The following is a 25,358-nucleotide window of genomic DNA, read 5'->3' on the forward strand; positions in this document are numbered from 1 at the left end:
AAATCCTTTGTTTCCCTTCATTTTCTTACAGAATACTTCTCACTGAGGCAATAGGAAAACAAGGCAAATAGGCTAGCATGCAAATGTCAGAGGCACCAGCCAATGAGAACCTTTTCTATTCCTCCTAATGGCTTATAACTCCCTACATCTGTGGCATACCCCACGGGACAACATAAAATTAAAATGGGTTCCTAGAAAGAAAAGAAGAGAGAGGGCAGAACTAAGCTAACTCTTAATCACTACTACGTGACCTAGGGCTAGGTTTCAGAGTAGAAATCTGCTAATGTGGAGAAGTCTAGACAGCCAAAGGGATAAGGTTCAGCAGGGAAATTCTGGGTAAGGTTGGGGGCATAAAACATTGTTTGGGGAGAACAAGTTGCAAAGGAATTCTAGAAGGTATGGGGAATGGTGGAACATGAGGCTGGGGCAAGAGAATGAGAGCAGCTGGACACCTAGGAAGGCTGATCCTCGTTTCTTTGTCGGTTACTCTAAATACACTCAAACACTTGTAGGAAATAGGAGAAATGAAGAGTCATTTTTCTCACATGAGAGGAATCTACCCACAGTGTATCTACAATAAGCTGGTCAAATCATTAACCTAAAAAGACCCCCCCCCAAAAACACACACAGGTATCAGCCATTAACAACTCTCCCACACGGTCAATATTGAGCCACCTTGAATTGCTGAAGGAGGAGGAGTCCTGATACTACTCCAGACTACGGCTGCCTCCCTAGCAAGCAGGCAGCTGACTGGAACCACTGACCTCGAGAAAACAAGATAGAAGACCTTACACCTCCACCTCTGAAATCAGCACCAGTCTAAAGCAAAGGAAAAAGTCTTTCCTTATCTACAGTAAGACTCACCATCAAGTCCTTTAAATGCTGGTACATTTTAGACACAGAGTTTATCTCTACGCCCCATCCCCACGCATTCTCTTTCCTCTTCCCACAACATACCACGTAGACTTTATCACACAGCATTTATTTCATGAAAGCTTCAATGGTTTATACACCTGCCTCCCTCAGTGAGGGTTTTCTACTTGAGAGCAGGGCTATGTGAACTACTGTTCATAGTCTCGTATCTCTAGAAACTAGCATGGTGTAGAATAAGAGTAACCAGCTGACCAAAATTTGTTACCCAAACACATCAGTAGTAACAAATGTAAACCATAAATGATAGCTAATTACATAGATGGGGAAAGGGTTTTATTTTTTAATATAGGTCCTTTATTTTTTTTAATGTTTATTTGTTGATTTGAGAGAGAGCATGCTTGCATGAGTGGAGGAGGGTCAGGAAGAGAGGGAGAGAGAGAATCCCAAGCGGACTCTGCACTGTCAGCTCAGAACCCCACGCATGATCTCACAAACTGTGAGATCATGGCCTGAGCCAAAATCAAGAGTCGTACACTTAACTGACTGAGCCACCCAGGCGCCCCTAACAGAGGAGCTTTAAAGAGATGTTTCCTAAAGCCTGCTGTTGAGCATACCCATATGTGCTTCTACACTCCATTTTATTTGCTATAAACTATAACATTGCTTTTAACCAGAAGATCAACACGAACTATAAAGTCATCTCTTCAATATTGTCTTAAGGGCCATAAATAAAACTTCTGTTTGTCTAGCCTGGAATCACCCATAGCAGGCAGCCTTAACAAACATTTGTGGGATGAATGGATGACCAATTTACCTTAGCTACCACACTTTACTACCCTTTCCAACAAGGCACCCTTACTTACCTATGAATTGTTCAAGATGAGTTTTAGATCTAGCAGAAATTAATTAATTTTTAAAAAGTGACTTAGTCAAAACAGCCTCAAAATCAATGTCATCTGCTGCTGCTGCTGTGTCCTGCCTTGCTCCTTCTCTTCCTCATTATCATGTTGTTTCTAATGCCGGGCTACAATTTCGAACATGAACTTTGGTCTGCTCCTTGACATTCTGATTCTAGTTATTCGCTCTGGCTTAGCCCACAACCTTACTCTGATGTTGGGTGCCCATGGCCTTCCTTGATAAGCCTTTCTGGCTTGTAACCCTCCAGTCTCCCTTGATCCCCTCCCCTTCATCCAACTCTGTTTTAATCAGGGTGCATTCTCTGGAAAGGCCAGATGACATGAGAAAAAATAAAAATCACTGGCTTTAAACCAGGCAAGCTGGTTTCAAGTCCCAGCTGATACTTATGGTCACTTAAGAACCCAGCAAGAAATTTTGGAAGGTACTTTTACAAGAGGACTATGATAGTGCAGAGTTAAGGGATACAACAGGAGATGTTGAGGAGCCCAGGGACTAGGAACAATGGGAAGCCATTTCCACTCCTAGGCCTCAACAGGCAGGGAGAGTAGAGGGTGTTATTAAAACCTGGGAGAGATAAAGCCATGGAAAAGGCCTGCTTGACAAAGGCCCTCAGTCACCCTGAGGGATACACTGATTTCCAGAATGATGCCAAAGCAGGGAGGGAACAGAATCACTCTTTCCTTGCATGCTCCCACTGGTGTCCCCGTTGACTGAACTAAACCAGAAAGCAGAAGAGGAAAGCTCTTATGACTAGTCCACAGAAGTCAACATCCTGGGATCACAGAGGACAGAGAAAATAGATGTCAGGGTAATATAAAATAACCAGAATAGTTCCATGTAAATTTAGGCAAGTGACTTTACCTTGCTGACTTCAGTTGTCTCCTCTATGAAACAACTGTTTTGAGGCTGTTTTGAGATAACACATGCAAAAACAAGTATACAAACATGCTCATTAGGGGTGCCTGGGTGGATGAGTCTGCTAAATGTCTGACTTCGGCTCAGGTCATGATCTAATGGTTCATGGGTTCAAGCCCCATGTCGGGCTCTGTGCTGACAGCTCAGAGCCTGAAGCCTGCTTCTGATGCTGTGTCTCCCTTTCTCTCTTCCCCTGCCCTGCTCACGCTCTGTCTCTCTCTCTCTCTCAAAACTAAATAAAAACATTAAAAATTTAAAAATAAATGCTCATGAAAATGATCTTTCCCCTAACCTTGCACTCTCCATTTCATAGTACTTTTATGTCTTTGATAGTAAGCCCTCAACCTAAAGCTGCAACCACAGCCACTTAAACTTCACTGTTGACTTTCTGAGAGTTTCTTGAGGCAAAAGAGACATGGATATAAATCCTTATCCAAAGATTTAGATAGGAAAAAGAAAGGAATAGCATGAAATAAAAGGGAAAGTCCTCATTCAATGAAATCCCTGTTCCTTCCTCATCTATAGATTTTTGAAAACAGGAACTGAGATTGAGTGGTTATCTCCAGGAGGTTCAAAAGTCCTTTTCCTTAACCACTCCAAGCATCTGCCCACAATCTGAGGCTTAAAATTTGTTCTTCCTTGTCCCAAAGTCTAGAGACATCTAGAAAGAGTAAACTAGTTCTGGACACATTTTGCTAGGCCAGAGTCATCTAGGATTCTTGTAATGGGTTAAGCGTTTCCAGAAAATCAACAAGTTTACAAGCAGGTTTCTAAATCTGGGCCTATTGAATTAAACACAATTCTGTAAGTGAAAGCTGTGATGTCACATAACTAGAAATAGCATTGACATTTGCAATTACAAGACTGCCTTTCTTTTTTGGATATATTGTCATTATTTTCAGAGCTAAAAGGCACTTTGGAGATCATTTAACTGAATCCTCTCATTTTTCAGATGAAGAAACCTGAAACCTAATGATAAATGCAGAACAAGAACTTCACCTTGGTCCCTAGATTGCTAGTCTAGTGCCCTTCTTACTGTAACACATAGCCTTTTGATATTAAAGCTCTACAATCAAAAATTTCTGAGGTATTAAATTCTTTATATTAAATACTACTGGATATTCGCTTTTAAATGAGCCCAGCAATTAGCTTATTTGTGAAAGAAAGAAGTTTTTAAAAGTAAGGACACTAGACAGTGCTCACCAGTTTTGTAAGTGTCCTATAACTTCATCTGGGAGGAAGAACATTCCTTCTTGTTGACAGAAAGTAATCCATCATGGGTCTTGACTTTCTCATTTTCTTAATGCTATATAACCATTTAATCATTTTTTTTAAATTGCTATAATAATTCTGTCTTCTTTATTTCTTGCTCTAAGAATAGTAGCTGTCCTTCATCTGCTAATTTCAATGCCTTTTAAATGCTGCCGTCTGCTCTACATTTCAGGGATGACCTCTAGCTGCGTCAGTTACCCCACCAGCAATACCCTGTTTTCACTTATTCAGATGTCTCCAGATCTGAGTAACTGGAAAGCTGAGCATTTTCAGGATCTGCATGTTAGCTCTGTGGTATAATGACTGATGTCAGCCTGAACTTTGCCAAACATCTCTCATCACTACTAGCTATATCCCATTCCAAACGATTGGGCTTGCTCTCTTTCTGGAGCACACCCCCTTTCACATATTTGAGTATGGATTCAACAATATGACAATCATTTTCTTTCCTTAAAATGCCACTCCTGCCATGGACGAAAATAACTTGTTACTGTTGTCACTGCCTGCTAGGGGAGGTGGTAAAGGGGAGATGAGAAGTTGTAGTAACTAGTCTGGATGTGTTTAGTCCCCCATCTTTATCCAAAACTATTCTATTCTCCTGGCTGACTCTCTTAACTCCTGGTTATCCAAACTCCTTGGGACTTGAATGTTTTCTGGAGAAAAATTACAAGCAAACGTTGACTTCTATGCTGAGCCTATGGCTTGTAACTTGCTTTAGGCTTGGGCCCTGGAATACATTGGCAGCCACAGACTTCTATGAGTGTCATTTTATTGATTTATAAAAAAAAAAGGGGGGGGGTACTATGTTGCACAAAATAGGCCATGGCATGCTTTCCATAAGCTGCTAGGACAGTTGAGGGAACGGACGACTCAGCCAGGCAAGTAAACACACGTTTAATAGTACGGTAACATGGATCAAGAAAAAGTTATTCTAAAGCATAGCGTCAAGAGAGAAAGAATACACTCTCCATTTATTTAATGTTTTCCTTATGTTTCCTCAGAACAGTGCTTATTCCTTGACAAGCTTTCCCTGCACACAGCATCTAGTACTTCTTTCCTGGGATAGCCCAAGAACTGCAGCCTGTCTCTGTGCTTGTTTATTTATTTACACTGCCATTTATATTCTCATCCAAACTAACATATGTCTGCAAAATACAGAGTGAAAAGTACATGTCTTTCTTCGTGTTTATTTCCCTGAAGTTGTTCACCAAATTGCTTTTTTTTACATCCCTTTTGCAATCTCATCCCATCCGGCTCAAGTATCCCGGATTAGAAAGGCCGTCTCTGGAGTCCTTTTCAAAGGGAGCCTCCCACAGCCTTTAAATCCCCCACATTTTATGGTGCAGATATTCAGGATCTGAGGTATTAAGTAAGAAGGAAAGCAAAGCTGACTGGGACGGTCACAGAAAAATAGAGTAGCTTCTTGTTTGGATAATCATTATTGGAAGTGTCCTATTATCTGTAACCTTTCTGGTTCAAAGTGATAAACTCAGTCATTTGCAACTGGACATCATGCAACAGATAAAAAAGGGTAGTATGTGTGTGTGTGTGCGCGCGCATGCACACACACACACACGCACATGCATGCATGCAATGTACAGAAAATACAGTTCCACCAGAGAAAGAAATGTTGCAAATGGCAATTCTTAAAAATAAGTCAAAAATAATCTTGAGGCGGTTGTTGTCTTCCCCATAATATGAAATCTAAAGAAAACTACATCTAACTTCAAAATTCCACTACAGGTATAAAAGTAATTAATATTTAATTAAGGAATTAGCCGGTAAAAGCCAGCCTCTCAGATTCTACTTTTTAGCTTCTTAACAAGAATGTATTTTATGTTCCTTTCCGTTTGCTTCTGGGCCACTTCATCTCCTCAGTCCTCTCCTCTGGGATGTATAACAACTACACCATTGACGACTTCAGAGACATACAATTTGAAGCAATGCAAGCTTGCAAAATGGGATGGGTAGGAGCAATGACCTTTTTATCCCTCTCATTTATAAACACATAAATAGAAGACAATCCAGGCTAGGGATTATAAATGGAGGAAAAAGAGAGAAATAAAATCTTACTTGCTTCCCAGAAAGGCTTTGGCTATATTCCAAACCTAAATTATTTGAGCATAACAGTTAGCAAGGTGTATATGAATCGGGGACTTTTTCAAAGTGACCTCTCAGGGGCTGTGTAAACTGTAAGGTTATAAAGTATTGTCTTTAGGATATTATTAAATACAACTACCTACTAGTTTATATTAAAATCACTTTGAGGGCTTGTGACTTTAAATCCTTCTTCAGTAACTTCTGGAAGCTCATCGACTTGTGCTACTGGAGAAAAAAGGTGGGAAGCTTACCACTGACTAATAACAGCCAGAGTGCATACCGCTCAGAAACGCCGGCCCTCGGTTCTCCCATCCCTGGGTGGACCAGCGAACCTTATTTTCTAGATGCCATGCGGCCCTTACCTGCGCTGGGAACAGAAGGAAGTAGTGGACCCTCCCCTCCTCCCCCAAGACTGGAAAAAGTCTTTCCAAATATCATTCCCTGCCCTCCAGATGAGAAACTACACTGCACAACAGATCCTCTCAAGATTGAGAGACGGAGGGTGAGGCAGAGAGCACGCGCCAAGCGAGGGCAATCAGACTGAGGAGAGAACTGCCTAAGGGGTGGAGGAATCTTCCAAAGCAGCAGCAAAGGCTCAGTTTGGAAGAAAGCCTCAACACAACTGAATGTCCAAAGGGACGGTCCTGAACGCACACACCACTGGTTCCTACCCACTCCGGGCAGGTAACCCGAGGGCGAAGTGACCGCCAGCGCCCAGTGAGCTCCTCCGGACCAGCCTCCTGGCACCCAAGTGCAGCTGCCTTTATTGAAAGGAAGAAAGAAAGGGAGCAAAGCTACAGAGAGGGTCTTCAAGAAAACTGGAAAGGAGTCCGCAGATAGAAACCCTCCGGCGATCTGCCTAGGTGGCGAGGTTAGAGCTGCCTTGGGGCCAGTCGTTGAGCGCCAGTGCTGGGGGCGGAGGCGCGAGGGAGCTGGGGAGCTGTGCCCGGGAGAGCAGGGTGCGCCTAGCCTGGGGCCGCGGAGAGTAGCGGGCTCAGAAGCGGGGGGCGGGGGTCTGGCGCCCGCCGGACCTTCGGCCCCAACACTCCCAGCGCGAACGCGCACACCTCTCCCCGCGAGAGCTGCCTTCTGAGGGGGCTCTCCTCACCACGCTGTGCCTCCCCCACTCCCCCCGGCTCGCGTTCTCCGCCTTCTTTGCAGTGTCCAGAGATGCTCCGTCGCAGACCCGGGACCCCTTAGGCGCCTCTTCCCGTCCCTCTGCCAAATCGCAACGCCTGTACTTTTCCAGCTCCCTCTTTCCCTCTTGAAATTGAAAGTTATTGAGGTCGCTCAGGGTTGTTGCTCCAGCAGTTTCCTTCCCCGCCCCCGAGCTCCCCCCGCCCCCCGCAGCCATCCCCCTCTTCCCCCTCCCTCGTCCCGTCCTTCCCTCCCTCCCTCCCTCCACCACTGGAGCGGCTCCTACTCGCGAACAGCAGAAGCAGCTCGGGGTCTCTCCGCCGCCCCTTGGCCATGGCCGCGGTGCCGACGGCGCCCGCTCCCCTAGGATCCCCGGGCGCCCGCCGTTGCCGCCGCAGCCACCGCAACCTCTGAGCCCAGTGGGCCGCCGCCGCCGCCGCCGCCGCCGCCGCCCCCCGCCCGGATCCCACCCGCCGCCGCCGCTCACCATGCTACCTGCGGCCGTCCCGGCGAGGCCGCTCGCTGCTCGTGGAACCTTCGCTCGCGGTGTTGACAGCCACCGTTGCGGAGCCGCCGGGGTCCAGGACTCGGACAATTTGAAAGTACAATAGTTGGTGTCCCTGCACCCGACCCGCTTCGTTTGCCATCCCAGCACGCCTATCGGATCTGCGGGGAGAAGTTGTCCGCTGCTTGCGTTCTCCCTCTCTGTACGCCCAACACCTACCTATATTTCTAAAACATTTAATATAATTAACGGAAGAAAAAGGAGAAAAGGAAGGGAAACATTACTGGGTTACTATGCACTTGCGACTGATTTCTTGGTTTTTTATCATTTTGAACTTTATGGAATACATCGGCAGCCAGAACGCCTCCCGGGGAAGGCGGCAGCGAAGAAGTAAGTGCAGTGTTTTTTGTTTTTGTTGTTTTTTACGCGTTTGCTCCCTCCCGCTGCTTTCACCTGTCGGGTCTTCTAGCCTGTCCAGAGTCAGCTCCCAGCTGCAGCGGTCCTCCCGCCCAGCACCCCACGCCTCCGGGAGAAGGCGGTAGTCCAGGCTCCGGTATTGACGGCGTCTCTCACGGCTTCTCGCTACGCGCCCCTGTCTTCCTCCGCATCCTCGCGGGTGCCAAAGCGGGCGGACCGGGCGCTAACGTGGCTCCCGCCCCCTCGTGACTTAAAGTTCGCGGAAAAGTTCTGTCTTTCGTTAGACTAGCTCTAGGTATTTGTGCTTTCCTTCCGTGACTCGGGCGGGGGCCCGAAGCCCCAAGCATCCTAGACGCCCGACCCGCGAGTTGCCCCTGGCCACTGAATAAGCGCCGGGGGAGGCGCGGCCGCGGCGCCCGCTCACCTCACGCCGACGCCTCGGACAGGGAGAACTAGCTCGGGTTGCGAAGAGCTCGCGGGGCCGGCCTGGGAGCCAGCGAGCAAGCGCCTGCGCGGCCGCTATGCGCAACCGCGCACGGAGAGACCAGAAAGGCACGCGGGATGCTCGGGGTTCGCGTGTCTGCGCGCTTGCTGAGCCATTCGCGATTCCACTCCGCCGGCGGGGTGGGGGGTGGGGGGGTGAGTAGGCACTGCGGAACCCGCCGCTGGGAGCCAGAGGTGCAGGGTTTCCAGTTACGATCTTGCCCGTCACGCGTGAGCGCTTTTACCGTCTCAGGCTCTTTCAAGGGTCCCCTGGGGCAGACGGGGCCAGTGAGGGTGGGGTTCCCCCCAAAGACTTAGGCTCGCCTCCTAGCTGCCCCTTATCCTGACTCCTGTTCCTTGGATGGTTATTTTGTGAAGGCGTCTTAAAACAGTGCTCTGGCTTGAATTAAACAGGTATCCCCAGGGCACCCTCAACACGGGCTGGTCTGTCTGAAAGGTGGCGTCTTCCAGAAACTAGGAGACAGGCGCGAGAATGGCACGTCTCCCTGCGCCCGGGTAGCCCGGGTAGCCCGGGTAGCCCGGCGCGCTGGCGTCTGTGCCGCCGTGGGGAGTCTGTTCGCAAATAGCAGGGCCGGGGGCGACCCTGGCTCCAGCGTGGGGGGCGCTGGTAGGGTCAGGGAGGGAGAAACCTTCCCGGAGCTCGCCGGGGGCAGAGAGCGGCGCTACTGCGGTGGCCCCTCGGACCTCCGCCGCGGGGGAGCCAGTGACGCTTGGCGGCGACGCGTCCGGCGCGCGGACCCTTCTCGGAGCGCCGACCCGCGAAGCCTCTCGCGGCGGGCGCAGCGCAGAGGACACAGGACAGGCTTGTGTGAGATGGAGATTTAGTAATCGCTTCTCTGCGCTGTCTCTGCCCTGCCCCTGGACGTGAGGGTCCCCTGAAAGCTCCCTTTGTGCCACTCGCCTCGGGCAGACAAGGTCTGATTCACCTGAAAATTGCCTTTAAAAAACGTAGCTGGGCCCAAGCGCCAGGGGATCCGGCTCGGTCTCACCCGCCTCTGAGATCGCGTAGCAAGGGGCAGGAGTGCCCAAGCTAAACATGTCAGGGCACCCGATTTATTATTCTTGGCCTCTGAATGGTTTGTGTTCTTCGTAACTCCTCCATCCACCCTTTCAGTCAAGACGTGCGGCCGCCTCACAGAAGGAACGGCCTGGGGCTCGAGCCTTGCCCTTGCGCCCTGGTGGTCCCTGCCTCCTTTCCTCCTCGGGATGGGGCAATCTCGTCTCTGGTCGGTTGGGAGACGGATGCCGGGCCTAAAGGCAGCCTCTTGCTTTACACTGCTCTTACCCACTACTGCCATCACCCCACCAAGGACCCCAGGGGCAGGAGCTGCACAAATTCTGGGGCGGGACAGGGTCCGGAGCGTCAGTGCAGAGGTGCCTCTGATTGCTGTTTAAGGACCCCTGTTAATGAAGGAAGACACAGGGGGAAAAAACTGGCCATCCATTCGTTCCTACCTCTCCCAGCTGACCCTCCCGCCTGCCCCCCGAGGACAACTGTGCGGGAAGCTGCCCTGTGATGCAGCCCCAAAGCTGCGGAGAGCAAGGGATGACGCACCTCTAGGCTCATACTAGGCAGAAATCACAGAGTCAAAGGGGGAACTGCTTTCCGACTTGCCTTAACCATTTCAAGGCCAAGTCAGAGGCGCCCTCTGGTTGTGTAGCGGGGATGAGAGAAGGAGTGGGTGGCATTGGGTTGAAATTCCAATTATTCTGTGGGAGTGGTGCTGGGAGAGAGCTCCCATAACAAGGGACGCTCCTTGCTTCTTAGCCCTGGAGTCGGCCTTGGCGGCTGGGTTTGCTGGTGCAACGCTGGGAGAGGGGCGACCCCTTGCGTCCTCTGAGGAGACAGACGAGGCTCCTGGCAGGTGCAGTATGATTTTTTGGAGAATCTGGAAGGAGTGGAGGGTAAGGAGAGATCTTTGTTAAATGTCCATTGAAACTCAAGGCCAAATTGCGTGTACATGTACTCGTTTCTTTGGAAATTTGGGAAGGAAATGTGTAAAACTTTTTTCTTCAATTACGGTCTAGGGGAAAAACTTTTACGAAAGATAAGGTAGTAGTCAAAGGTATTTTAGGAAAAATATAAAAAAGCTGTCCTTACTATTTTTCCTAAGAGACAGCTAATGTGAACATTTAAGAGTATCCTTTTTGGCCTGTAGTTAAATAGCTTCACTTTTCTACACTTTTAAAATCTTAACTAAGGATACAAGAGATAGAAAATTAAGGTGTAAGGACTGTTTTTTCAAAGTTTTTTAAGTGATCTCTTGAATGTTTTAGTAGAAAAGTTTCTTGCCAAAAAAAAAAAAAGACATTTGTTTGCAGTGTTAAGTATTGTGAAGTGTAAGGGACCATGGTTAATCCTCAGATGTAGCAGATGAAGTCACGTTAGTATTCTCCTGTTTTCCTGACACAAATGCTGTACCATTTGTCTGTACTTTGTGAAAACTAGTGATCTTTAAACATGAATTGTGTACTTTAAAAATATATGTGGAGTTATGGGTGCAACAGATACACAATAACCTTTTTTTTAAATCTATTTGGATTCATATACAGCTTCTAGAGATGACTAACTTTAATTTATTTAAGATAAGAATGAAATGCAACTCTTACTTAAAACTCCCCAACCAGCAATGTTTTCAAAGGCAAGGCTTGGCTTTAAGTACAGTGCTAAATCAAGAACCCAAATCCAGTTCTTAACTCATTTCCAGCTCAGCCTTTGCAACTTAGTACAGTCAGCTTCTGAGTTTCAGATTATATGCTAATAAAATTAAAGGTCATATTTACCATAATGATAATAACCACAATACCTTACTGGCACATTGAACTTTCACTTGAATTATTCATTCAGACCCCTAAGTAGTAATGTGAAGTGCGGGCATTAATATTCCCATTTTACAGAGAAAGAATCTGAAAAACAGACTAAGTAATTTGTACAAAGCCATACAACTAGTAGGTAGAATTTGTCTCCTGCTAGTTACACTACCTGCTGATCCATGTCAGAGAGAAAATGTCAGTTATGTTAAGTAATACATCTGATAGTCTCCAGACCATCATTTATCCACTTTGTCTGAGGAATAAGCTGTTCTGGTTGACTGAAGATTTTTGGACTGATACTTACATTAGCAACCAACGTCAAAAAATTAATTATTTAGTAATAACAGTAATAACGTATACTAGTAGTGAAGCTTGCTAAATATAATAACATTATTTGGTTATTTAGAAGACATTGTAGGATCATATTATTCCAGAAGATTATTGTTAGAAACATCATATGCCTTTGTAGTATACATCTATTAATTGGATTTTAATTGTCTGGATTCTAGGTACACACAAGTTGTGAAAAGCCATTGCGTGCATAATAATTACAAAGCTTCCATTGCACAATCTGCGAAACTTCTAAAAATATTTCATAAATATATCTGAAATAAAGGAGTAAGAATACAGGACAAATAATTTTAATGGTAAAAAAATAAAAGCCATCTTATTAGAATACTCTGGTCATTGTTCATGACATTGTTTTGGATGTGGAGCCATTCTTTGGGATTCTGATACACTCTTGGTAATTACACTGCTAATTCTAGTAAATAACAACTTATAGGATAGAAAAAATATTTCATTCTACTTTGCATTTGTAGTATTAATTTTGAATGGAAACATGTTTTGGATATTGGCTACAATGCGTTTTCCTATCTGTCTACCTTTGTTACCAGTCTACTTTGTTTTTGAGAGAAGCATTGTTTAATAGATGGGAGACATGAGTAAAATTTGCTGGAGAAAATATATTCTGCAACCTATCATGTGATATCTATGAATCAAAGCAACAAATTTAAACTCGTAGGCAGTAATGGCAGTATCTAAAGACACTCAAAAGACATTTATTTTTGTAAATTCTGATATAGTCACTATTATACTATCAGAGTTATTTCTTAAAATATCTTTTTGTTAACTATTTTAATTCCTTGTTTATTACTTTAATGGAAGGATTTTACTTAGAACATTAAGAATGATTAATTTTTAAATATTGTGTTTTTAATCCCGAGCTATTCCATGAAAAGTAATTAAGAATGTAAGAATGAGTGTGAAATTGACTTAATATCATTTCATTGTTCCTCTAAGCATGAAATATGAACAGTATTCCAACTTATAAGTAGAAAAATTTTGCTAAATCATTTCTCCACTAAATATTTTACACATAATTTAATATTCTACAAATTAGGTCCCCAGAAAGCAATGAATGGAAATTAAAACATGTACTTACATTTGATTTTCAAGTTATTATGGGGAAACCATACATGCCACGATAGTACAAAACAAATTTCTTAGTCATTTGATCATTTTAGACTATTTCAATCTGGACAGAGATCTCTAGATTGCTACTAAATATCTAAAAATATTTTCCCATTAATATTTTAATGCAGTCATTCTTTTAAATTCTATGTATATACTGTGTACAGTTGTCAGAACCTTAAATGGAATTAAAGACCAAATGGTCCCTTTGAAATTATAAGAATGAAGTGTCAAAAAAATAAAACTATTCTACATATAGTTATTTCTTAAATCATCTTTTCCTGCTTTATCTCCATCTAAATGTTTCATTTTGGATGTTGTCCTAACCTTTCTTCCTATTTTCCCACTGTCCACTCATCCCACCTCCCAAAAATCCTTTTCCAAGTAGTGAATTCTTGAAATGCCATCAGAGTGGGTATTATATTTCATGAAATGTAAGATTCAACTTTGGTTACCATTAGGAAAACATCATTCAGTTCTGAGAGCATGGTAAGGATCATGCAAGACAGTGTGTTGAAATTACATGTTTTACTTGGTTAGAGCTATTTCTTCTCTGAACAGTGCATTTTACATTGGCATGCTTTTGAGAATGATCATTTGAAAAGTGTTGCATCATAAATTATATAGACTTTTTTAGCTTGCTTTTTGATTTTGAGGGAAAATGTGGATTGCTTTCTTAATTGTGGATTTTTTTCTTCAGGTTTAAAATGATTGGATTATCTTAAATTTACCATCTGTTGGACAACCTAGTAAGTTTGAAATGCTTTGCAAAACATGAAGTGTGAAATGTACATCTGTAAAATTTACTGCCCATTTTTTCTATTTATTTAATCCCACCCATCAGATATTTCCATTCAGGAATATACTAGCATTCTGCTTAAAGTACTGATCCAGCAATACCAAAAAGAATGGAATGTTCCATTCTCAAGGATTGTGGGGGTGCTGAGAATGTTTAATGTCCAAGTGCCATTGAGTACCATGAAATCCCATTTTCTGCTCCAAAGACTTTGCAACAATATGAAACTTTTGAGCAAAATACCTACATTTTCACATTTGAAAAGTTTAAATAATTTCAAAAATTCATTTTAAAAATACAGTTACAGGTGCCTCTTATCTGATAAGAGCATTTCTACTTTCTTTGTTATCTTGGCAAAGGACCTAGTTGCCATCGGCTGTCACTAAAATTCTTCTGGAAGTTTTATAGAGAAAATTCAGTGGTACTACAGAATATGATTGCCCAGTTAAATATGTATTTAATAGCTTTTAGCTGTCGTTATGCCTTATGCAAAAATCTAGTCCAGTCTTCGAAACACTACCTGATTGGCATTCCATCTGACACTTAAGAATTTGATGAATAGCAAGCATCATAAATTCATGGTAGAGACTGGGACCTAAGATGCAAATGAGGGAGGGGCGCCTGGGTGGCTCAGTCAGTTGAGCCTCTGGCTTCAGCTCAGGTCATGATCTCGCAGTTTGTGAGTTCGAGCCCTGTGTGGAGCCTGCTTCAGAGTCTGTGTCTCCCCCACTCTCTGCCCCTACCCCACTCATGCTTTGCCTCCTTCTCTGTCAGGAATAAAAAAACGTTAAAAAAAAATTTTTTTTTAAGATGCCAATGAGGGAGAATCCCCAGGGTGTGGTGGAGAAAAGTAGACTGGGAAGTAGAACTGGGTTCTAGATCCAGCATAGCTACTAATATTTGGACGACCCAGGCAAGTCCCTTCACCACACTAGGTTGTAAGTCCTCATCTGTGAAATAGGGTGGTTGATTGAAAATTTGTAAGTGATTCCTACAGTCTCTTCAACTTGTCATCTTTTGGCTTGAGAACGTAAATCAGGCTAGGGAGTTAAACAGTTCTTCTAAACTTAGTTGTCCTTTTCAACTAAGTTTAGTGGATGAAGATTGAGAATGCAAACAACTATAAGTATTCATTTATTATAAGGAAATGCATATAAAGATTCATTTTTAAGTACCTTATCAAAGTACAGACTGAATTAATTATGATATTTCTCATTCTTCACAATTTCTAGTGCCCCAAAACTGTAGCCATAGCACCAGTCAGCATACTCAGTCTTCAGCAGGCCTATCTTGTCCTTGAGTCTTGGGGTGCCTGGGGAGCTGGTTTGGAATGCACTAGAGAGATCCTGCAGAGCTCCCCTACCATGGCAGGCTTTCAGAAGTGGCCTGTGCTGGAATGGAAGAAGCAATTACAGTGGCCCAGGTTTAAGATAATAAGGGCCTGTGTTATGATAGTGACTGATTGAGCAAGGGTGTGTATACAGCACATATTTTCTATTGATCGAATGTATAGGTCTTGGCAACTAATTGGATATGAAGGGAAAAGACATGGACACATTTGGCAGTAAACTTTGTAGTATAAGGACTCAGAATCGGATGAATGGAAAAGTCATGGAGATAAACAAAAAGATGGGAAAGTGAGAGAAGCAGACTGAGTAGGAAACTTACTTTTCTTTTGAGCTATCTTTTGTTTGAGGGCCAGTAGAGCATCCAGTAGCTCAGAATCAAAGTTTCAGAGGGTCAGGGCTGAAGATAAGTATTTTGCAGTCACATAAAGGAGATAGTTGAATGCATGAAATAAAATCTAGTGGTGCCGTATTTATTATTAAAAGGGTTTGCATAGCTGACACTGAGACTCACTCTTATTGGTAGTATCAAAATAAGATTAAGGTACTTTCTGTATTTTAAAGAATCTAATATATCATTCTTAACTGCAGCTTCTCATTTTTATAAGAGAATGGTCACTGAGCTGCATTTTTAAAAATTATTTTAGAAAGAGAACACAAGTTAGGGAGAGGGGCAGAGGGAGAGAATCTTAAGCAGGCTCCATATTCAGCGTGAAGCTAGACTTGGGACTAGATCCCACAACCCTGGGATCATGACCTGAGCCGAAATCAAGAGTCAGATGCTCCACCGACTGAGCCACCCTGGTGCCCCTGACCTGCAATTTTAAGTTGCCAAATCATGCAACTGGACATCATACTTGGAAATCTTATCACCTGTGGAACTGTCTTACCTAGCCACAGATCACAGGAGACTTAAGAAACTTTATGATAATGAAAGATATGTTCCCATAAGGTGTAAAAAATGCTTTTTAAAAAATCATTCCATTGGGATCTCCTCATAACAGCATCTCCTCATAACAGTGGCCTTCTCCTTTCAAGCAGATTTCTCTCCAAAGTGTGCTGTCTTATAATCAGTGGTTCTGAGGATGGGGCGGAACTTAAAGGAGCCGAGTCCCTCTGGACAGTGTGTGGATTCCCTCTGCAACATCTCTTCTGTGTAGTTACCCAGCCCTAGTAACAGCTAGGACCCCACCCTCTTTCTCCTCCTATTCAATTTTGACCTTCTGTATCAGAAACAGGTAGTGTTTTCCAGTGTGTCTGTTCTTCTAGTTCTCTTCTGAGCACTTGGCTTGGGCATAGGATTCAATTAAGTTATGTTAAAACATCTTTCTAAAATGAATACACAATAATGCAATGCACTATATTCACTCCTAAAAACTGTCCTCAGAAAACTAGCTGGTAAGCATATTTATAATTATACCCCAATACAAAGCACATTCCTGAAAGCAAGTGGTAAAGCAGCCCCCATTTTATAACCACATAATACAAACCACCACCACACAATATAAAATAACAGAATTTGTGAGATGCTTATTTTAGAACACTGTTTTTTTAACATATGCTTGATAAGTTGGTAAGAAAAAGAGCAGCTATTTTCTCATTGTTATGTTCTAATTCAAAGGGACGTCACAGGTATGAACACAGTCATCTTGATAAAGGCTTTCACAGAAGGAAAGGCGTATTGGTCACATTTTACTGATATGAAAGAGACAAAAATGAAAATTTTTGTGAGTGTAAATGCCTTGTGGCAAACTATAGTTTTGTAGTCCTCAGACCACTGTTATATTCATATATTTGTTATTTTACTATACATTTATACTTATTAACATGAGTGTTGAGATACTGATTATTATCTACATAGCTGCCATGTTTTGGGGCACCTGAGTGGTTCAGTTGGTTAAGCTTTCGGCTCTTGACATTGGCTCAGGTCATGATCTCATGGTTTATGGGTTGGAGCCCTGCGTCGGGATCTGTGTTGACAGTGTGGAGCCTGCTTAAGATTGTCATTCTCTCCCTCTCTTTCTGCCCCTCCACAGCCCGCTCTCTCTGTCTCTCTCTCTCTCTCTCTCTCAAAATAAACTTAAAAAAAAAATAGCTGCCATGTTTTAATCACCTGTGAGCGCCAGATCCTGTACTTGATGTTTTTGCAAATGTTATCTCATTTAGTGTTCACACTTACCCTGTAAGGAAGGTACCAATAGTCTCATGTTAGTTGCCTAACAGCACTCAACAAAAATGTGGTGGACCTGGGATTTCAGCCCAGGTTTGGCTCCAAAGCCCATGTCCTTCCCTGATTTCTTCACATCTCCTCGACTCCTGGGATTATTACTTGGGCGGTAATAGGTGTATTTTCTCAAACCTCAGCTCACCTTTTCTTTCCCTTACTCTCTCTTTGCTCATTTTTTTTCTTCCTCCTTTAATAAACCACAGCTGCTACCCCAACATTTACTATAGAGGTCATTTCTGGTGTTCTAGTACTTTCTCCCACTTCTCTTTCTTTATTTCTACCCCTTTGCTCCCTTTCCTTAAATTTGCCCTACTGATGGTTTTTAAAAATAAAAAGTTGTTGATTTTTTCATTAGAAGCAATAGAGTAACACATCTTATATGAAATACTTTGAGATTATTCTTCTCATGTACCGTGTGCATATCCAGGAGAAGATTAACTTGGGCATGAGGATGTGGGAAAGTCTATAATTTTGCAGTTAAATATCAAAAACCTTTTATGTAATTTACACCCACAATAGATATTTCACTGGCTAGTTTTTGTTTTCCAGAAAAGTTATCTTTACGGTGTTTCATAAAATCTGCTATTTATATTACTTTTACCATGAGTATTAACAGTAACCTCCACTCCAAATTCTTGCTTTATGGGCCTTGGTACAGTGATTTTCAACCCTGATTTCAAATTAGAATCACCTGGGGAATCTTTAAAACAAAACAAAACAAAACAAAAAACTAATGCCAGACTCCACCCTGGGCCAAATGAAGCAATCTCTGGGGATGGGCCTGGACATCTGTATTTTCAAAAGTAGCCCTGGTGATTCTAATTTGCACCCAAGACTGAGAACTACTGTTGAAACCTTAATTCAAGAGTAACTATTACAGGGGCACCTGGGTGGCTTAGGTTGGTTAAGCTTCCCGACTCTTGATTGTGGCTCAGCTCATGATCTCATGGTTCGTGGGTTCGAGCCCTGAGTCGGTCTCTGTGCTGACCCTGCGGAGTCTGCTTGGGATATTCTCTCTCCCTCTCTCTCTCTCTCTCTCTCTCTGCCCCTTCCCCACTCTCAGGCTCTCTCTCTCAAAAATAAATAAGTAAACATTTAAAAACAGAGTAACTATTACAGCCAAGCAGCTGTTAAAAACAATGCCAGTTTCATGGGGGTCAGACAGAAAAATGCACTTGTGTGAGGCGTGACAAGAGATGAGATATATGTCCTCTGAGCAGGTAGTAGTTTAAAATATAAAGTAGTCTGATAGCCCCATATTGTTTATCAATAGAGTATTGTTAATTAAACCTGTGGCACTGACCAGAACACAGCAGACTATCTGACAGAGAATTGTTTCAGCTGAAGAGTCTAAGAAAAGAGAGCAAAGTGCACACAGTAGGACACGATAGTGTGTTTAACACTGACTTCACAGGGCAAGAACATTGCTGCTGGGCGACGTGCACCAGAGGAGAGCCTGCTTGCTGCTGAACTCCTCCGTGGGTGAGTGAGGCAGTAAATGGATAGAAGATGGGGTATCAGCCATACCAAAATTTTTTTTCAAAGCTTCTTAATAATAAACAACTGTTTTCATGTCTTACCAAGTGATTGGTAATGTGCCCTCGAGCCCTTTTTGTTTTTAGAACACACGTAATGGTTAGAAAACTGCCTAAAAGAAATAAACATTCCTTTCTTTTATAGTTTCAACAATTGCTGACTAACTTTAGATTGACTACTGTTGGTGAGTAAAATTACTATAAATAGCGTACTTTAACTCCATGTTAATGGGTTAAGTTTTGTGGTAGGTTGTTTACTTATGAACTTACTGCTTTTTACTTCTGTCCTAATGTGCTCTTCTGTGGGTGGTTATCTTCATTACATCTCATCTATTATTCTTTTCCAGTCAATGAAGGATTTTCAAACCTTGTCATAAACCAGGGAAATCTCCATGTAAAAGTGAAGTGGAAGTCTGGGCTTCCTGTCAGACTTAATTCGGCTTGTTAAGGGGGCTCCTTGGGAGAATTTGGGTTCTAGTGAGTCACCAGGCCAAATCCCAATAACCACAATTGCCAAAAGTAATTAGACTGAGGAAAGCCAGGCTTCTTGGGAGGAGGGTCATCACAGCACACTTGAGCCATTGCTCCGTGGTCAGACCTAGTTACTTGTCCCTAAGGATTGGGAGCAATCATGAGTTACAGAGAGCAGGAAATCCACCAGAAAACAGTGCTTTTCCACCACTTTTTTTTTTCTTCAATAGATTATTCACCCTAAGCATGCAAGAGATGAAACTGTGCCCGTGGCATACACGGTATAAACTGCAGTTCATGTCACCATCAACTTGACAACCACTTTGTCTGCCTGCAGGGGTGCATTTGCACACACAAGGAGCTCCTGCTGCTCTGCAAGTACTCTCCTTCCCATCCTCAGTAGATGAGAAGAACCTAAAAAGCTTACTCTGAGGCTTTGTAGAAGAGGTGTCTGGTTAGGATGGGAAGGGAAGAGATCCTTGTAAGCATCCTGAGTTCAATTTAGATATAATATTACTGAAGTAACATTTGGAAATAAGAAAATCATAGTACATTTCCAGGACAGGGGTTCTAAAACCTCCAGAGCTAGGAAAGGGCCAAGAGTGCACTTACGATTTCTTGTACTGAAAAGAATACCACTTAGAAACATGATGCCATAGTAGCTAAGGAGAAGTTATCAATAAGTGGTGCTCTAATTTTAAACTTGTAATATGTTAGAAGTTAGAAGATTGCTGAACATTTCTGTAGGAAAATATTCACGTAACACAAAGATATCTGTGCTTAATAACCTAGGTGAAAGTTCACCTTTGAAATTATTGGCAATTGCCTCAAACATCCAAAAAGGATACTCTGTCACTCTATGTGATGGATCTTTAATTGTACAAAGACACAGAGTTCCCACTGTTCACTGTCCTTAAATGGGGGGAAGTTTCACATTCTTTTATGATTCAGAATAATTTCAGATTATTTCAATACTTCTGTGACTTTGGATCACTAGCTCTTTTTGTTTAAACATGTGGCTGGGAGATATTGCTTACTTTAAATCCGTAGAGAGGCAGGCAGTCAGATTCTTTTTCTGGCCAGCATTCTCTGGCAAGTGGCAATGTCCAGGTAACACTTGGCAAGTAAACCTTGGCCTCATGCACTGTGCACCTTGAAGAGATGCAATGACCTCTAGACACTATGATATTACCAATTTGGTAGCACTGTATATTTGATTTTCTTTGGTCTTGAATTTGACTATGAGATAATCTAAGAATAGAAAATTTTAATTTTTGGAAATTTAGCAGCAGAACTGTGACCTCTATTTACTTGTGTCACTACCTTTGGAAGGCATGTCATTTCTGCCATGAAATACAAAAGATAGAGACAAATGCTGCTTGGCCACAAGCTATATGAGCACATACTGAGCTGCTGAGTATTTGTTTCTTACAAAATTCAGTCTTGTCTTTCTAATTTATGACCAATTTGTTGACCTAAGTCCAAAAGGGCCTTCATTACTATTTGGTAACAAGAAACCCCACAGGTGGCATCTTTAGCCACCCTGACCTCTATTCACCCACTCACTTCATGCCATCCTCAGAATAACTCTTGAGGTATCTCTTAGCCTCTTCCATAAAGAGGAGGCAGTCTCTCTTTCCTATAGCACATTTCCGAGACATCCACCCAGCTTTCCAGTTCTATCCAGGGCTTGATGTAGACCCAAGCTTTTAACATAGATCAGTGGGATTTCCTAGGAAGCCAGTTAGACTTACAGGATCTTGTCGATGCATACTCGGCCCTGGTATCAATAATCAATAGCATGTGCCATTCTACCCACTACTGAGGTTCCAGGGCCCAGCCCTGATTCATATCTGTTTTCAGACTTGTAAGCATTATGAGCCCATACGTCAAGGTTTAATTTCTGATAAATCAAAGGACAGTTCCAGGAAAAGAAATTCCCAACCATTTCAGGCTACCACTGCCATTTTCAGCATCCATGTGCACATCTCACTGAAATTCCAGAAATTCATTAAAAACTGCCTCTGAACTTAATATATTATCCATACTATAAATGGAGAATGTACAATCCCAGAAACCTTTATGTAATAATTTTTAACCAAATTACTAAATTAATAGGCTGAGGGGCAAAAGTACTATTGTTCTTCAGGTAAGAACACATTTTAAATGAAAATTGGCAGGATTTTCCAACGTAGGATATTTTCTCTACCCTACCCTAGCCCCAAATCACTTCCTCAAACACTCTTAAAATTCTAAACCACTACGAAGATGAGTTGAACAGTCTTAATTTTAGAATCTTCCAAAGAAAAAACAAACACACAGACAGCCGAGTTAATTTATAAAACACTGCTGCATTTATCTTGGCAGATTTCAGTTCTCTCCTGTCTAACTCTTGCAGGCTAACTCACACTCAGCAATTCATGGAACCAACAAGTCATTTCTATGTATTAAGCACATTGGGAACCATTGCACAGAATAAGTCTGGTGCTTCTTCTCACTTCTTGTACAAGTTTCTCTTCTCCTATACAATTCATTTACTGGGTCTCTGAAACCTAAATAATCCCTTTACTTTAAACCTGAAGCAAATGGAGAGTCATTTTTACAAGAGCAATAAATGAAAGTGGCTGTTGAGATACTTTACTTGAATTGGTCTGCACACTGAAGTACCTTTTTGTTAATACAAACCCTTCATATTCTAGCAAGCAGCTCCCTGAAATTCTAGGGCTGCTTAAAATTATACGACCAGAGACCAGGAATCTCCCCTCCCCCACCAGTTCCCTGCTCCTGGGAGTATGCCAGCAATTTTGCAGGATTCATTCTGACAACTGTTCTGGTGTAAATATTTAGAGAAATCCTTTCCATTAGAGATTAAACAAAGTGTAAGTAACTGCTCCTAAATGATAGATCTTATTAATGTTTGCAACAGCAGGCCTTATGCTATCTGATGCACAGATTCCAATACACTGGAAAAGACTAAGGGAAAAAGAATCAAGACAGGAATTACATGTAACTGTATGTAATGTGAACTGAAAAATATTGTCTTAAGTTGCTGTTGTAGAGACATGGTTTAATTTGCACAGAATGCAGGAGAAATGAGTTAATTTAAATAGAAAAGAATAAAAGTTTGCTACTGGTGTTTTAATGGTTTATAAAAGATGGGGGGGGCAGTAATTACAGATCTCTTTATCAGCAGGTTCAAATGCAGTTCTTAGCTATTTCTCCCTTTCCCTCCAAAACAAAGTAATAATAGATCTGAGATCCTATCTGATATAAGCTCTGGTTTATATATTGTTAAAGATTATTAAAAGGGATAACAGCTGGGCTCTAGTGCTTATACAAATACCACTTTTTAAAATAGGGTGGTACCCTATCTCAGGGGGTAGAAGCACACTCATGTTCCACTTCTGTGCCTTCCTGTTTGAATGGCATTTGGAAGTATTTATTATGTGCTAAGGGATAACACAGCTAAGTAATTTAAAGCATCAGAGCCTTCACTGACTGAATTTAAAACTAATTCTACACTATTGATGATTACTATCATACTTGACTAAAAAAGGTATACATCCTGTAGACTAGGTATTGTTTCTCCTTGCCTTTGATGATTTAAGGCCTCCACTATAATCTAAAAACCTTTAATTTTAATTCATTTCCTTCACTGGTATCACTATCTAAGATTTCTCATTAATATACTCAGTTTGCCTTCTTTATAGGAGTAGGATTTTTTTTAATGCTTATTTAATGTTTATTTATTTTGAGGGAAAGAGAGACAGAGTGTGAGAGAGGGAGGGGCAGAGAGAGAGGAAGACACAGAATCTGAAGCAGGCTCCAGGCTCTGACCTGTCAGCACAGAGCCCAACACGGGGCTCAAACTCACGAATGGAACTGTGAGATCATGACCTGAGCCAAAGTTGGACGCTTAACCGGCTGAGTCACCCAGGAGCCCTTGATTTTTTCCCCCCTGTGGAAAAGCACTATGATGCTATGTAAATAAAAAGATGTAAAATAAAAAGATGCTATGTAAATAATGTTAAAATATCTGCAGTGGGGTTTTACTTTTCCTTGTTTTGCTTCAATCATGTAATAACAATCATTCACTGCTGAGTCTTTAGTTGAATGTCACTTGAATCCTACATTCATCCAAATTTAGCAGAGAAATTAATAAAAAGATACATACTTTTTAATTTTTTTAAATGTTTATTTATTTTTGAAAGAGAGACAGCACGAGTGGGGGAGGGGCAGAGAGAGAGGGAGATACAGAATCTGAAGCAGGCTCCAGGATCTGAACTGTCAGCACAGAGCCCTATGTGGGGCTCGAACTCACAAGCCATGAGATCATGACCTGAGCCGAAGTCAGACGCTCAACCAACTGAGCCACCCAGGCACCCCAATAAAAAGATATTTTAGGGAGAAGAAATGGAAACTTCATAACCTTCATTGCAGAAAAATAACATCTTTCTAATTGCCGTTTTTAGACCTAGATCTTCTTGAGTTTGGACTATAGTTCAAGAAATCCCAGATTAGGGGGCAGGTAGATTGTTTTCTAATAATATTCTGCTGTATAATTTAGAGAAAACATTAATTTAGTCTACGATTCCATTGCACACACTATAAAATGAGACTCATAATCTTTCACTTATCTGAAAGCAGGAGATGTAATGTGAACTGCAAAATATTTCCTCCAACAGGAAAATCAAAGAACTCTGCCTTTTCCTTCTTGTAGCATGCTGTTCCCTTAGGTAGATAGTTGTCTGTCACAATTTCAGTATGGACTTAGGACTTCAATTCAAAGGCATGAGTTTCTCCTCATACTTTCATGGAGTTTTTTAGACCATAAGTTTTTAAAGCTAACCAGTGAAAAAGAAATTCTATTGGGGAAAAAAATAGGAGGAAAAATTGAGATTAAACTTAGTCCTCATTGAAACAGCATAAATTCATTCATTCAACAGCAATTTATTGAACATTTAGGATGTTCTGACATTACAAAAGTGAGCAAAGCACACATACAACCTGCCTTTGTGGCATGTCACAGTGGTTAAGAAAGAAAATATAAAACTCGAATTAAACATTATTCAGCTGAAGATAAATCAGAGCTGTTAGACACTCTTTCCAAGCTGTATAGCATTTCTTCTTAAGGCTTGTTTAAACAGAACTGGAAATTAATGAGATCATTCATAAATGAGCCAACGCACATTCAGATTTTTCTCTGAGAAATAAGGGTACCAGATAGCATGTGAAGAGTGAGGACGAAGCAGGAAGGTGGAAGGAAGATCAACTGAAAACACTGGAATTTATTGGGCCTCCCAGTATTATCTTGTCTGAAAATTTATGACCAATGAATAAGAGCCATCGTTTAGCATGACATTTGTGACAATCATAGGAAGTATGCTATGCGTACTGTAAACGCAGTTGGCATTGTTAGGTAAAGCTTGTAATGGAGTGGCATAGTTTAGCTGAGCAAATTTCCATTTTCGGCACATTGACTAATTTCTATAGTTGAACTTTCCCACTAGTTCCCTAACTGGAATTACTCTTACCAAACAAATATTAAAATATTGTATGTTTAAAAATAGTGCATTTTTGTCCATCTCACAGAGGCATTTTTCAAACCTTTTATGGTAACCCCTTGACCACTGCATGGAACGTATAATCTGATCTGCTTAAAGCACCAGTTTGGTAAACTCATATCAACATGTTATTTGGATTTCTTATGTAAGTCTGCAGATGACCTTTCCTAACATCAATTGATAGCTTTAAAGATGTTAGTTGCCAGAATTCAGAGCCTTGAAAATAGCATGATCCAATTCTTTTCTGTGTGTTATTGCTAACTTGTGAAAGCTTTTGAGTAAAGAAAGGTAAATATCCAGGTGTTTTTATATGTATTATCTCATAAACCTCACAACAATCTCACGATATAGTTTATTTTATAAGTGAAGAAACTGAGGCTCAAAACCATTAAGGAACTGACCAAAGTGACAGCCAACAATGGTACAAGTAAGAGTATACCCAGATCTTCTGACTTAAAGCACAGCTTTCCCGTTACACTCTGCTTTTCATC

At 42.0% G+C, this 25,358-nt stretch overlaps 1 protein-coding gene across 1 annotated transcript in view; it reads left to right on the plus strand.

The window, feature by feature from the left end:
- The first annotated feature begins 7,673 nt into the window (after positions 1–7,673).
- Positions 7,674–25,358, plus strand: part of RSPO3 (R-spondin 3) — an 85,384-nt gene continuing 67,699 nt past the window's right edge. Inside the window, exon 1 of the mRNA XM_049654317.1 lies at positions 7,674–8,110. Within this exon, the coding sequence (XP_049510274.1) occupies positions 8,014–8,110 (97 nt within the window). The 5' untranslated portion in view covers positions 7,674–8,013. The remainder of the gene's footprint in view (positions 8,111–25,358) is intronic.

The sequence above is a fragment of the Panthera uncia genome (genome assembly GCF_023721935.1).
Source record: "Panthera uncia isolate 11264 chromosome B2 unlocalized genomic scaffold, Puncia_PCG_1.0 HiC_scaffold_24, whole genome shotgun sequence".
NCBI lineage: Eukaryota > Metazoa > Chordata > Mammalia > Carnivora > Felidae > Panthera > Panthera uncia.